Below are 16,276 nucleotides of genomic sequence, written 5' to 3' on the forward strand. Positions count from 1 at the left end.
GGAGTATAATCAATAAGCAAAATTGACAGTGTGATAAGGGTAATAATAGTAATTATCATCATCCAAAGTATTTTCCATATAAGAATGCATCAACATACTGTAAGTTTCTGAAGCATAGTGACAAAAATAGTGTACAATCTGGAAGGAAGGTTAAACAGGGCTTAGGATAGATTAAATTAGATTAATTATTCATTCCATAGACCCATAAAAGAGGGAATCCTCCTGGGTGTGGAACAAGTCAGATAAACACATTACAAAAATGTAATTAGAAAAACTTGAGTTTCATTAATTTTAATGATCCTCAGTCAATAAACGGTAAAATTATGTACATGGATTAAATTTAAACTTCTAATATTTACAGGTTTAATACTTACATCTGCTTTCATTAAATCCATAGACAATTTGGATACTCAGATTCGGAAAATAATACAAGACCTAGGTCAGGGGCCAGGCTCCACAATGTAACAGTAGAGAAGTAGGTCCTCAGGTGAGGAAGTTAGTAGCCCTCACCCACTCTAGTCCTACGCTTGGAAAAGGAAAGTAGTAAAGTGGAAGAACAGATAGAAACAATATTACCTGGGAAAATTTTTGAAATAGATGATCCTATCCACTTAAATTCACATTATCAGATATGCCGTACTGCAAGAACTAATGGTAATCATATGAAATAAGACTGTGTGTTCACCACTCCCAGTAACTGGAGTTTATGTTGTAGGCATAACTGGAAGTAAAGGAGAGACAATAAAGGAAGGTATCAATTACCCATACTAATTAGTATGTTTACTTTTCATCAAACACTTAACTGTATTGAATCTTAACTCAGATGTGGTTGTAGATTCAGACTAGCTACTTGACAATGAAGAGTCACTCAATTTTAATGAGGATAAAATAATATGGAAATAAAATAATACCTATAGAGAACCTTATGAGAATAATGCTGCTGCTTTTAAACAAGAATTACAAATGGTGAAACAGGTACATTTAGTGGCAACAGCTAATATAGTGGTAGTAGAGAACCAATTACAAAACATATTACTAATGTATAAGGAAGTACTCTGTGGTACACCAGGTGTAGTTGATAAGTATGTGTGTAAATTAAGGTAGAGGAGGAAAACTTTTCTTCTGCAAACCACATCCTACACCAACAAGTGTTCAAGATGCAATCCCAGAAGACATACAAAACATGATCGAAATTATTCTTCCTGAACATACAATAATCCATTGTTAGTGTCAAAATTTGAACAAGCGAATTTTTTTAGTTCAATTGACTTAACCCCCGGCTACTGTGTGAAGAATCCAGCTGTTATGCAGTATTCCTCTTAGAAGGGAAAAATCTTACCAGTTTAAAATACTGCTTTTGGATTCAACCTATCTGTGGCTGTTTTTATCCATGCTCCAGACAAATCAGTAAGTAATGACTTAGTACAAGAATTAATTAATGTATGCAGATGATTTACTGCTAGTTTCTAAGACCTGGCAGGAGCATTGTGAATTACTGATTAGAGCTTTAGACAGATTGCTGGAAAAAGGAGTAACAAAGAAGCTGACTAAATCTCATTTTGGAAGGGATGAACTGAAGTTCCTGGGGCATATAGTGAATATAAAGGGATAGAAATCGATATGAAAATAATTCAAGCAACAAAGGAATGACCAGAACCATGAACAGTAAAACAACTGCATTCATTTTTAAGTGTAGTAGGTTTCTATAGGTGTTTTATAAGAGAGCCATCAATGAATGGTCTATGACTATAAGGTATCCTGAAATAACAGTCAAAGTGCATTTGAGATGATGGTGCTGCTGAAGCATTTGATAAAATAACCAAGTCTTACTAGAAGCCAAGATTTTTAAGTCATCCACAAATGCATCACACTTTTAAACCGTCTGTGGATGCTTGAGAATGACGATTAGACTGTGACTTGTTTTAAGGGAAATGAGATTCTGAAGGAGAAGACCATACAATTATAGCTTTTATTGGTAGAAGCTCCAATAAACATGAAATAAACTATATAGCGACTGAAAAAGAATCATTGTCCATAGTTCGTACTTTGCAGGAATTCCAACCGCAATATAGTGTACAAAAATCATAATATACAGGGCAAGGCAGCTAAGACCGGTCACCCCATTAATATTCGGACTGAAAAGGTATAGCAAGCTGGGGTTTCTGTCAAATTCTAATGGACAATATAGCGAATTTACTGATGCTTGCAAGTAAATTTTACCATTTATAGACGCCAAGTTACAATATCAACCTTGTTTTGTTTTTTCTAGGTTAACTATATACTTTTTCTGTGGAATTTGAAAGAAGCTTCTAAGAAAATTTCAGTGACATAACATGTATGAGACTTGATCAGATAGTATCAAGATAAGTCTGCCGCATTACAGCAAAGCAAGCAAACATGTAACTCAGAAATAGTTCTTGTGTTTATCTGTGCACTTGAAAAACATCAGTCAGTGCTCTGCTGGTGTAGCAGTTAGATAACTTCTTCGTGAAGCTACTGAGGCATTCACAATGTTTTTTTTTTTTAAAAAAGTATCATTTATGGCTAATTTTGCCACACTATATGGTGTTTTACAATGTTTCGACAATTTCAAATTTGAACAACACACCAAACTAAGCACGAAACAAAGCTGAACATTATACACAAGTTTACTTACGAAATACTGCATAGGACAGATGACAACCATTTGTGGGTTCGCAATACTCCAGGTATTTCAGCCAGTTTCCAAACATGACTTAGGTAACTGCTGGTGGAATTCTCAAAATTTCATCATGAATTCAATTTTTTAACTGTTGCAATCTTTGGGCATGTTTTCATAACACACGATGAGGGCTTGCCTGAAAATTGCTATGCACAAGTCAACGTTCTCAGGAGTTCAGATGGTTTTCGAAGGGCCAGTTGAATTTAGATTTGATGCACTAGCAGTTTCACAAAAGTTTCTCACCTAATTCAGTATTGTTCCATGACAGGAATTGGGTATCGCAGCTGAATCTTGAAATGCTTTTGAGAGGCACATTGCATGCACACAACTCATTTTCCGTAGCGAAAACAGCACTCCATCACAACGTTGTTTTGACCAGTGCAATATGATTACTGTCCCGTATGTGGGATGAAACCTGATACTCTGCACTACTGATATACAATGCCACCATCATTGTATCTTGATTTTAGCATGCATTATTCAGATTTGAAATTGCCAAAATATTGTGAAACATGCCATATTACAGCAGTGGTGTTGTCATATGCTACAGAGTATCCAGATTGTGCCAAGCTCTCACGATCTGTCTTTCCAAACATTACAAAAAAAAGTTCTGGAAACTTTAAATGTGGAGGATAAAATATGTCAAGGAAAAAGAAGGGCAACTTATGAAATAAATGAATCTAGTATTTTAGCACGAGTAACACACAATGCAAAGAACAGGTGAGATAAACGAAACAAGTGTTTTGTAAACATTACAACCCATTGCATCACCCTCTTCACATTTCACTGCACGTCCAGCTTCATGGCAATGATTTCCAAATTCATTATGGTCCTCTGAATGTTATTCTTGAAAAGCGCAAACTGATGAGGCATATCTATGTAAAATTTTGTTTAAGGAAGAATCATTCAAAAACCATGGGCAAGTCAATTTTTACAATATGTACTAAGCACCAGTTGGAAATCCATGACGACTCAAAGTAGTGGATGAAAACAATGCTCTTGGTCTGTCAAGGTTTGGTGCGTGTTTTTCAAGACCCGCATCATTGGTCCCCGTTTCACTGACAAGAATCTAAATACAATCAAATATTTTGAGTTCCTAAGATATGTTCCTCCTGTTCCATACACGTAATAACAGACTCTCCTAAGAGACTGTTTAGGGAGGATTGGAATGGTTGTTCAGGAAATGCAAAGTGGTGTGTACACTCACCAAACTGGACAATCCTATACTTTTATCTGTGGCGAAAATTAAACAAGAGGTCTATGAGAAAACAATGACAACTCCTTAACACATGAAATGCCTTATAACAAAGGCCTACGCTGCCGTTTATGCCAGATAAAATTCAACGTGCAGTATTGTTATCCAGAATCACTCTATAGCCTGAGGCAATGATAAAGATCAACATTTTGAGTACTTTGTATGGCAGTTATTATGATAAACACATGAACTGTACCTGAGTTATGTATTTGCTTACATTTGTTATGGTAGTGCACATGTTTGTTGAACCTCTTCTCCTAACAGAGGGACAGTGGTATGTAGCACTATTACCTTGGTACTATTTGACAAGGTCCTATATGTATGATATGAATACATGAAGAAGAAAAGATTGACTTGCTCAGGGATTGTATATGATTCTTCTTTAAACAAAATTTTGCATAGATTGCCTCACCTGTTTGCACTTTTCAAGGATAACATTTGGAGAACCATAACGAATTTTGGAAATCATATGTCTGAAAGAACAGATACTATTAGTGATCTTGCAGCTCTCAAAGAATGAAATTACAATGAAATCCAGACCGTTAGCTGCTTATAGGCATTGATAAACATCAACAGGGACAGTTGAAAATGTGTGCCCCAACCGGGACTCAAACCCGGGATCTCCTGCTTACATGGCAGACGTTCTTCCGACTGAGCCATCAAGGATACAGAGGATAGTGCAACTGCAGGAGCTTACCTCTGGCACACTCCCCGTGAGACCCACATATTCAACTTACTGTCCACACACTACATTTGTAGTGCCCCTGCATACTATATTCATTACTCACAGCACTCAATCTGTCGATTCCCATTAGAGTTTGAACAATGTGAGTGCATCTGCACAGAAGAAGATCACTGGCTGGACATGTCCAAAAGAATAGATACCATCTTCATGTAGATAAGGCTTACTGGCCAATGATCTTCAGTGCGGATGCACTCACATTGCTCGAACTCTTACGGGAATCAGTAGATTGGCTGCCGCAAGTAATGAGTATAGTGGGCAGGGGCACTACAAATGTAGTGTGTGGACAGTAAGTTGGAAATGTGAGTCTCACTGAGAATGTGCAAGATAAGCCCCTGCAGTAGCACTATCCTCTGGATTCTCGATGGCTCAGTCGAGTAGAGCATCAGCCATGTAAGCAGGAGATCCCGGGTTCCAGTCCCAGTCAGGACACACATTTTCAACTGTCCCTGTTGATATTTATCAACACCTGTAAGCAGTTAATGGTCTGGATTTCACTGTAATTTCAAGTTCTATGTGTGTTATGTCATTGAACATTGAATTTCTCTTAGAAGCTTCTTTCAAATGCCACAGGAAAACGTGATAGTTCCATTGGAAAAAAGCGAAGTCAGTGTCATAACACAGTGACTACAAATGATAAAAATTGTATGCAAATTCCGCTATAACTTGGCAAAAACTGTACCTCAATATATTTATTCATTCTAGATATATTTGGGGGAGGGGGGGGGGGGCTGTCTTAGCTGCCTCACTCTGCACCCTGTATACGGATCACCAGGCATTATCATTTTTTTTATAGAGAGCAGGCTACTACATTGTAGACTGATAAGACGGGTTATATGTAAGGCTTTAAATAATTTAACAGCAGCAGATTTACGATAATGATTTAGACTGAAGCAATGAATCAAAATTTGTATCAGTGCTGGGATTCAAACCCGGGTCTCCTGCTTATCAGGCAGATGCGCTAACCGCTGCACCACACTGGCACTGCAGCTACCAGAGCTGCACGGAATACTCAAGTATGTCTCCCTCCCCAATATAAAATCTATGCCTCAGTTCCTTAGAGCATTTCTAGTAAGCAGGAGATCTGGGTTCGAACCCTGGTGCTGGTACAAATTTTGATTCATTGCTTCACTCTACGTCATTATCAAAGAGAAAGGCGATGCTCAGTACGTCTCAGAAACATCAACTATATATGATTAATAGCAGCAATTATTCGGAACTTTGCCTAAGGATAAATGCCAAGTTTAATATGTATTTATGGCAGTGGAATGTTGGTCAAAATATGTTAAAGTACATCCTATAAAATTGACAAACATGAATACAATAATCAATTGTTTAAGAGAGTATTTTGTGGATGGGGTAAGCCCAGCCATTTGCTCACAGATAATGGAACACAGTTTGTAAGTAATAATTTTGAGGAATTTCTGATATGGAAACATGCAGACATATCACTACAGTGGAATTTCGCATAGTGAGCATAATTTGTTATAGAATCTTACTCTTAGAGCGAAACATTTGTTAAGCAAAACAATTTATCCTATATAAATTAAAGTAAAATACGATAATGTGTTCTATGCAGAAAAAGTACTAAAAGTTTCATCTTATTCATGCCATTTATTCGAAGAAAATTATACACAGAGTATTATGAACTTTATTATTCACAATACACAACCTTTTTTTAACTAGGAAGCTATCTATAGTCATTTGTTTCTGCCGACACTTCAACACTTGGCAAAAATGCGATTCGGCATTATCGTCAAATAAATTGGTAGCACACAGCCCACTGCTTTATTGGAGTGGTGATTTTTCAATGTACGATGCAACTGATTCCCAGGGAGTCAGCATTTCTCTTACTGCGCCAGAAGATTGCTACTTTGCTGTTATCGCCTCCTCCTACTCCTCCTCTGAAGAACTCCTCTCCACAACTTCCTGCTGTGAAATGCACTGCAACTTCATAAGCTCTTCGATTGTCATTTCTTGGCTGTGATCTTACACAAGCTCATCAATATCATTGTAATTCACTTCTAGTCCCATGTTCTAGGCCAAAGATTACAGGTTCCATGGGTACTGATTCAAATGATCCGAGTCACGTTCAACAATGCACTCCAGCCAAAGCTGCTTCTAAGCAGAAGCGAGAATTCTCTTGGTAACCCCTTCCCATGCCTTTTTGATCATCTTTACACAGGCAACGATGTTGAAGTGATACTTCCAAAACTCTCCGAGAGAGAGAGATTGGTAGCTTCAGTCAACTCAAAGCAATACTTTAAGAGTGCTTCAGTGTACAGCTTCTTAAAGTTAGAAACAATCTGCTGGTTCATAGGTTGGAGTAATGGAGTGGTGTTGGGAGGCAGAAATTGGATCTTGATGAATTGAAATTCTTCAAGGAGGTGGTCTTGTAGGCCTGGAGAATGGGCAAGAGTATTGTCCATAGAAGCAAGACATGGAGTGGCAGATTCATCTCAAGCAAATATTTTTTTTACCAAAGGACCCGATACTTCATTGATCCTATCACAAAAAAAGATCAAGTCTCACCCAAGCCATGTTGTTGGACTTCCACAACACATTTAACCTGCTGTTCTGGACTTTACACTTCTTGAAGGCTCAGGGAGTTTCTGAATGGTAAACAAGCAGGGTTTCATTTTCAAGTCAGCGCTTGCATTGGCACAAAACAGCAGTGTGAAACAGTGTCTCACTGACTTGTGGCCGGGCAATGCATTCTCCTCTGCTGTTACAAAGGTATGCTTCAGCATCTTTTCCTACAATAGACCAATCTTGTCACAATTAAAAACTTGTTGTGGCAGATGACCTACAGAATCAAGGAGCATCTTGATGCTGCTTATGAAGCTCTCTGCTACCTTTGTATTGGAGCTGGCTTCCTCGCTGTACCTCTCAAAGCTGTGGATGCTGGTTTTTCTCTGAAACTTATCGAATCACCCACAGCTTCCCTTAAACACTTCTTTGGCTGCTGATGATCCTGGTGTCTTCTTAACAAGGTCGGCAAAAATCATTCTCGCTTCTCACAAGTGATGTTTTTGTTAACAGTGTCACCTTGCAATTGCTTTTCATTTATTCATATGAGAAGCAACCTTTCGACATTGTCCAGAATATGAAAACATTGTTAAAATACTCTTGTCACTCCCTTTGACACATCTATCTGCTTAATCTTGTACTTGCTCTTGCAGACAGCACAAATAGCTGATGTAGACCTATTGTATGTGCATGCTAAATCAGCAAGGTACACACCACGTTCTCGTTTTTCAATTATTTTATTTTTCATTTCTAAGGTCATTTTCTTTCTCTTATAATTGTCTTCTTGCAGCTTTATCTTCGGAGACAATTCTACAAAGGTTATTAAAATTTGCACACAAAATACCACTCCATGAACACAAGCTTAGAAAAAAAAAGTGTTATCACAAGCTACACTAAGGTAGTTGCAAAAAGAGTGGTAAACCCAGACTGTAGTATTGGAGTTGCCACGGGTTACCCCAAATGACATTTTCTAATATTTCCCTGATTTCCTGATAAGTTATCATTTTTCCCTGACAAATTTTCATATCTCAAGGGTAAGTAAAGACATAAGTTAACAAAAAATGTACGGACTTCTGCATTTCTTAACAGGTGAGCAAAAATCTTAAGTACAAACATTAAATGTGTTGTAATGGATTGTTAGTAGATGGAGAAAGCAAGCCAAATGGTGTATGTGTTTCATCAAGCCCATTTATGTTATTTTATTTCAATAAAACAAAACACATCCGGTGACAAAAATACGCATTTCCTTAGAGTCACGAGACAGATTTACAATACTTTCACTTATTTCAGAAATAACCTTAGCAAAAAGTAGGCTACTTGAAAGAAATGTATACGACAGGGAAGAGTTGTGTAAACCAATACTGTAGGTGACCGCCAATAAAATGTTGGTTCTACTATGTCCGTTATTGCCGGTTATTACCCCTGTGTTATGTTTATTATTTTACAGGTATTGTGTGATTTTTCTTTCAAGAAATACACGAGTACGTAGCATACAAACTGCTAGTGACTGCCACAACTTATTTCTTCTTATCATCCATATTTTCTAGTACATAAATTGCTTCAAAGTGTCAAAAATGTACTAGAATAAATTAAATGTCTATAACGTGCTGCACTGTACAACGTACTTGCAGTGAGACAGTCACAGTGAAATGCATCGGCCGTGGCCTCTGGCCTGCCAAGGACCACCACAGTCCTGGGTCCACGGATAAACCAAGAAAATCCACCACATTATGCCACACACAAACAGGCCCAGCCTGTGGGCAGTTCAATGAGATTAGATCCAATGGGCAGGGACCACACTTTAGTGGCAAACAATGGGCTTCAGATTGGCAGACCTGATCTGATACCCACAGAAATGGCCTGCGGTTTTGGCCCCCTCGTGTAAGTCCACTTGTGTGGCCAGCTATTCACATATCACAGACACCGTAAACAAACCATTTCATCTACTGGAACAAAAATGAGACTTTTCCAGTTTTTTTTCCAAATTTTCCTGTCACTTTTGAAATTCTTTGATTTCTAGAACTTAAGACAACCCTGAGTATGTACTAAAGACATTGTTCATATGCCGCTGCTGACAATGTAAGGTGTTCATATTGTTGAATGGTTCCCCCGCCGTGCATGAGCGGCTGGTGATGTTCACACTAAATCGTCATCACTCATTATGCGACATGTCGCTCGTTAAGTGAGTCACTTTTTTACAGTTTGTTTTGCTCGTTATGCAAATTCTGTGTTATGGGAGGTGGTCGTTAAGTGAGGTTCCACTGTATTCACAAGTTTCATCACCAATCTAAACAAAATGGTTCAAATGGCTCTGAGTACTATGGGACTTAAAATCTGAGGTCATCAGTCCCCTAGAACTTATAACTGCTTAAACCTAACTAACCTAAGCACATCACACACATCCATGCCCGAGGCAGGATTCGAACCTGCAACCGTAGCAGTCATGCGGTTCTGGACTGAGGTGCCTAGAATCGCTTGGCCACAACGGCCGGCCACCAATCTAATCACTCAGAGAATACTGCCTTGGCTCAGATGATCCCAAAATTTCAGATTATTTTAAATGAGTTAACTCATTTATCTGCAGAAATTTCACCAGTAAAACATATTGGCACAAAATCAAATACTTACTGAGGAACCATTATTACAACTACTAATGTAGTCAGAAAGTCAAGTAGCAGACAAGATAACACACACAAGAATTACAGACAACGGCTGTGAGTGGACACTGATTTAAATCAGTGGAAAGGATAAAAATTTGTGGTGGACCAGGATTCAAACCTGGGTCTCCTGCTTACTAGGAAGACCACTAAGTCAACCAGGCACAGTGGTCATCACAACTGCACGGACTACCGTAACACGCCTCCTGTCAGACCCAAATTCTCAACCTAGCCGCAGACTACAAAAGTAGTGCCCCTTGCCCCATTATCATTACTTGCGGTAACTGGAAACTGTGACAAAATCTATAAAGGCATTAAAAACGATTTTGCATTTTTTCACTTAACATACTGGTTTTGACATGCTGGCCTACTGAAATTGACCATATAATTCCAACTTTTGTAACAGTGAATTTAGTAGACCATTTCTCAAATGAGTTGAATCTAAGATGTCAGTGAAAGAACACGCTATCCAATTTAGTAAAGACTAGTCTGTCCACCTTATCTGTTGTACATTCAATGATTAAACGCACCACATGCTGATAACAATTAATTCTGCAAGCTGACAGAACTGTTTTTAACACTGTTTTGTCTTATATTCTTTTCTAACAACTCAAAATCAGTTCTTGTGGGTTAGCATTTTTTTCCGCCACCCCTTCAACTGTAACCCATTGTGTCAATTTAAGCGACTTCAGCTCCACTGTAACCACTTTTAGTTTCCTGAGCCACTGGATAGTCACGGAGGTTTAATGATCTTCCTCTTACCATCACTTTCACTTTAAAAAATGCAAGTCTGGTACTTGAAACCGGAAGACTGACCCAAAAAGAAGTATCAAATAGAAAAAAATATCCACATAGAAAACTCATAAGACAAGAATCATTTTTATAAGTGTCAATAAGTTACTAAAAAACAAATATGCTACAAATACAAATTCATAAAAATTAAAACCTGCACACAATACAATACTCTACACAATGAGTTGCATCAGCTCTCGTAAGCACAGTAAAAGAAACAAGCACAAGGACGCGACATTTACATTATATGTCTTTAACATAGCTTCGTATCCAAGGATGACTCATCACAAGCTTCAATGGCAGACGCTGCTTTGGATCACGCTGCAGGAGCTGTAAATAAAAAAAAAAAAACTGATACTTTAACTTGGCTTCTCTAGAAAGTGGAAGACTTATTCAAAGTCTGCTTGGCAGACAAACATACGGCACAATATACAGTGCAACTAACTTACAAACTGATTAAATTTATAGTCAATACACAATACTGATCGAGAATTTGAGCAGAGCATCTGGTGATGTCCAATTTGGAAAGATAAAGAGCATAAGAATGTGTCTGAAGAATAAGAAGTGCACAAACACAAGGACATATCAACGCATTCAGTGCCCTGGTGCCACTCCAATTGTTGAACTGACTGTACAAATGCTGCACAATGCATCGTAGGACTCAAACTGTTGGATCCAATATCTTAGATTGAATAAACGCTTACACTTGCATGCCAGCTGAAGCTCAAAAGTTGGCACAATGTGGACATTTTAACATGGCTGTTTCACGCAGAAGGTGTTTCGAACTGCATCAAATACCAGTAGAGGTCAGACATGAACTACCTTGTTTAGAACACTGCAAACATCAGCAAGCAACTGTACAATAGCCATTAGTAAATGCTTTGTGTTGTGTATTGCTCATTTACTTGTATTTTTAAACAAGAAAATAAACTAATCCTGGACTTTCAAGGTGTTCCATTATGGCCCTCATGATATCAGAGGGGATCAGCAATCCCTATAACCACGCACCACACTATGCATTCACAGAAACACTGAACGTAAGTGTAGGCTGGTTGCTCTGTGAGAGGTACATGGGGCTTATTTTCCTGCATTGCTCATCACCCCTCTGGAGGTCTTAATTCTAGTATGTTTAGGCTGACATCTGACTGCCAGTTTACAGTGTCCTCATTCTTCACTATACCAACAGGAAAACGAAAGCTGTCACTGTACTTCAACCACGATTAAGATCTTCCCCTAATGTGCGAATGAAGTTATTTTGAGTCCTACTTCTACGCTAAGCACTATCTGTAGCATTGTCAAGTATGCGTCATACAGGAATGAATGCCCACAAAAGGTTGATATCAATATTCTGCATATTTTGTAGTTATTAAACAGACGAGAAAAGAAAAATAATGTCAATAAACAACAGAGAACAAACCAGAAGTGGGAAGATGCTGCTGCTTTTATACAGAAGCAATCTTTTTTTTATATTAAAAAAAAAGTAAACTCTGTTAAAAATAGATGCTGCAGCTTCAGGGCTTTAATTATGAATTGAATCACAATGTCCTTGATATTTGAGGTTCCTATATTAGCATCATATGGATGTCTGATGGCCTACAATCAGACCTTATAAACTGAGTGGACTGAAATCTAAGAGGGCTTAGATTTGTGTAGGTAGCTTGTTAGGCACCACACAGTTACAATTAGAATGAAGAAACTGTGGCAATGTGCTTTAAACATGGAGTATGATCAACTGCTTGTTGAAGTAAAATACTGTGACGTATAAGAGAACAACTGCACACAATAAGCTCTATACAGAGACAATAAATGGCAAAATTTTCAATGTTCCTTGTAGGATGCTGGTACTAGAAGATGAACTAAATAACATGCAGTAACATATCATTTTAGCTTCCAGAGGCACAGAACAATGAGGAGACCAAATACAGTTGTGCCTGAGCTTTATTTCACTGCACAATATGGCGTGTACTGATGAGGAGTTGGTTTATTATTAAGAGGAAAAAATGGAACTAAAATTATCAAAGGGCAAGGAGCTTCCAACAGGACCGATGGACTTTTTTAATATCAACAAGATATTAAGTGGAGACACAAATGCTGAACAAAATATCATCTCAGTAAACATTAACCAAAACAAAAGTGCTAAGCAATGCAGAAAAAAAGGAAAAAACAAGCACTTTACTTGGCTGATATGCTAGGAAGAAGTCAATAAATATTATTTTGGACATTTGAAATTAGATAGCATATACTTTAGTAGAATTATGCAACAACACATTTTTGTATTATCGAGACATAAAACAAGGAAAAAACTCCAGCAAGCATTGAACAATTAAAATTGAGACTTATTAAATTTTAATACACAAAACAATTTCAGGAATTCACAAACCTGATTAGAATTTAGTGACCACAGGCTATGTGCTAAATTACAACAAGAATATCTAAATCTATCAAAAATCAATTCTAACTTATACAAATAAATTAAACATGAACAAAGAACAGAACAGAAAAATAAATATGTTTAAGTAACTAGACACTGAAGAAACCACATACAACAGAAGTAGTGTTAGTAACCTTACACTGGATATCACTAGAGACGACAAAGACAGCACCAAACTCACAGACAAAGCTTCAGAAGACTTGACAGTTGGTGAAGAAGAGAAAATAATTAAAGACAGACAACAACAGAAGTTATAAAGAACCAAATAAATCAGTCTGTTAGTATTTATGTGAAGATTTCAACAAGTGAATTGAGAAAATCCTAAAACAAACAACTCTGGAAACCGGATTCAAATAAAACAAGCACTTATAATGGGTAGGTACTACAAATGATCAGTCAGTATATGTGACAAAGATGACACTAATCATCTCTCACATTTATTTAAAAAAATTTACACCTCATCTCTAACCTGTTGTGAAAATGAATATATTCCCGAAATACTTCCAGAACGAGAAAAAGTCACCCCATGTGTCAACAAAAAAGTGTGGAGATGAAGGAATTAGATACTAAAAACAAATTTTGTCAAGGAGTCTTCTGTGGAATTATTCACAGAATTTACACATGAAATGATTCTACTTATTTGAAACCACAATATAATAGCTTTAATTCATAAGACCTGTAGGGGCTTTTGACAGTGGCACATGATATTTATATCAAAAAACTCACTTAACTTCAGGTTAATTGGGGATGGAAGAAGAAAGTTTCAAGGCCATTCACAGCACTACGAGCAACGGCAGGGTTATACAAACACTCTTCAAAGAAGGTTTGCATATTGTCATCACTTAGAGCAGCCCACTGCACTGCTGAAATATGAATTGTAGACTGACTGAAAAGAGCCACTATATCGGGCTTTCCAGCTTCCAGATGTTCTTTTATCCTGTACAGAATGCGCCCAACTCTTCAAGAGCCAAGACAATTTTTTTATCCAGAGGTACCCACAAACCACAATTTTGTTTCCTTACAACTGTTTTCAACAATTTTAGCAACAGAAGCACAGGTCAGCCTGGTATGTGAGTATCACTGCCTTAAGCTTGAAGCTTGCCAGTAGTGCAATAGTTCCAACAATGATATAAACTGCAAATCTGGTCTATTTGTCAATTTAGTTCTCTCAAACTTTCTTTAAGAATTTATAATAAATGATCTTACTTAGAAGGAAACTGTGTTCTAATCTTTCATAATAAGTATGGCACAACTTTTCCCGTGTGCCAAAGGAAACTTCACTATCATTTACTTGACACCAAGATAGAAATTGTGCAGCGTATCTTTGGCAACTAATTTTATTATGTTGATGTCTACTAGTCTGTTTTCAAATGAATATTTGTTTGTTCCATGTTCAAGATTGAACTGGTTAATACATGTCACAAAGTACACTTATTTCACAAAATGTTACATTTGCTGCTGTAAGATACTGTTTGCATTCAGGGCTGGAACATGTGGACTATTGTCTCACTAAAATCACTTGATAGTTGACAATTCATGCACTGGAGCTGCCTTCACCCAATCAGAGTGCTCAACATCATTCCTGAACTATTTGTCATTGCCAAATTGCCTCAGTAAATGGCCAATTCACTTCCATTGTTTCATTAGTGCTGTGAATGAAACATATACATTTTGTTACTGTCACTGTGCAAGTCTTTTTGGTGTGGTTGTTATGTAAGAAGAAATGCAAAAGTAAAGAGGCAGACTCAGGATTTGGATGCAAAAAGATCAGGAAAAAAAGCAGAGCTAGGAATTGCATTTAAAGGATAAGCACAACTCTTGTGCAAAGTGTAGGAACTCTTTGATAAGGTGGTGGAAAGTGAGGCTCCTCTGTTACTGGTTTCCAAAGAAATGGCATGAACTGTAGCCATGATAAGGTTAGCAAATGGACCATATTTCATATTGGTACAGAGAAATTTGATGAGGAAAGAACAGAAGTATTCAGGAATGCCTAACAAACTTGGATCCTTTCGCACAAGAATCAATTCAGCACCACCTACACTATTACCACAACAGAGATCGGTCTAAATTAGGTATGTTTTGTAAGACATTGTGCAATGCCAAACATTTTGAAGGCAGCAAATTGTTGTTGCGGCTGGTTCTGGAGAGTTTCTGCTTTAAATACAAAAATATTTCAGGCTGTATAATGTTGATGGAATGAGAATACACATTCGCTTGGCAATGCAGATTTTTACTTGAAATAAAAGAAATTAATTTTGAGCACATTGTTTGGACCAACGAAACATGGGTGAATTCAGTTCATACTGTTACAAAAGGTTGGAGTGACTATGAAAGAGAAGGTATGGCACTCCCCACAGAAAAGTTGGTAGAATTATTGTTTTGCATGCTGGTACTTACCACGGCTTTGATCCTGGCTGTCAACTGACTTTCTGATTGAAGATAACATCTGAGTGTCACGAAGAAATGATTTGTGAAACATTTTAAAATTATTTTCAAAATAGATTGTTACCAAGTTTACAAAATCTAACGGAAATTATTCTCGCCAGTTTTAAAGGATAAGATTCCAACCCCGTCTTCTCGAAAGAAAAATACCATTCAGTGGCTGTGACAACAAAGAATTAGTGTGGATTACACACTGAAAAACACTGACTTGTTGAAGCCATTTTCACTGCATAAGCCCCAATTACCAATGTACATTATCAACGAGAAAGCTTACAAATACAGTCAGAAGACTACCACCTTGTCACTGCCACTTTAATGCAATTTTATTTGGGTGCAAGTGAAATGATATGTTGCTCGCGAAAATAAAAATTTTACTTTGAGTAACGGTAACAAATTCACTATTCAGGGCTTGGAAAATGTCAATTGATGAAGAATCGGATAATGAAAGTCTTCTCATAAGTAGTTTTATGAAACTTATTATTGCTTCCAGCTGTTCACTCATCTCGGAAAGTCCCAATGATTCCGAAATGAGTGGCATCCACCCTCTTTCAGACAATGCAGCAGCCTGCATCAAGCAGTCGATGTAAAGAAAAAAAGAAGAGTATCCTTACTTTGAAACAGTATACTTTATGTCTACACGCTGTACCTGTGTTGCCTATAACATGTAATGCATCAGCTCCTGAAGCCACTGTGACAAGTTTCATATAATCAATGAAAGTGAGAAATT

General features: G+C 37.4%; 1 protein-coding gene and 1 non-coding gene across 4 annotated transcripts in view; both read right to left on the reverse strand.

The window, feature by feature from the left end:
* The window catches only part of LOC124777817 (aurora kinase C-like), a 135,506-nt gene that overhangs the window by 14,578 nt on the left and 104,652 nt on the right, over positions 1-16,276 (reverse strand). For 2 of the 3 annotated variants that reach the window (XM_047253340.1, XM_047253338.1), the window contains one exon: positions 10,741-11,006. In XM_047253340.1, the coding sequence (XP_047109296.1) occupies positions 10,920-11,006 (87 nt within the window). In that variant the 3' untranslated portion in view covers positions 10,741-10,919. Of the gene's footprint in view, positions 1-10,740; positions 11,007-16,276 lie in introns of those variants that run through there. The other variant, XM_047253339.1, reaches the window with a different exon arrangement.
* On the reverse strand, positions 5,610-5,681 carry Trnai-gau. The gene has a single exon. It is a non-coding gene; the product is annotated as a tRNA-Ile (tRNA).

This window comes from Schistocerca piceifrons, chromosome 2 (genome assembly GCF_021461385.2).
Source record: "Schistocerca piceifrons isolate TAMUIC-IGC-003096 chromosome 2, iqSchPice1.1, whole genome shotgun sequence".
NCBI classification, from domain to species: domain Eukaryota; kingdom Metazoa; phylum Arthropoda; class Insecta; order Orthoptera; family Acrididae; genus Schistocerca; species Schistocerca piceifrons.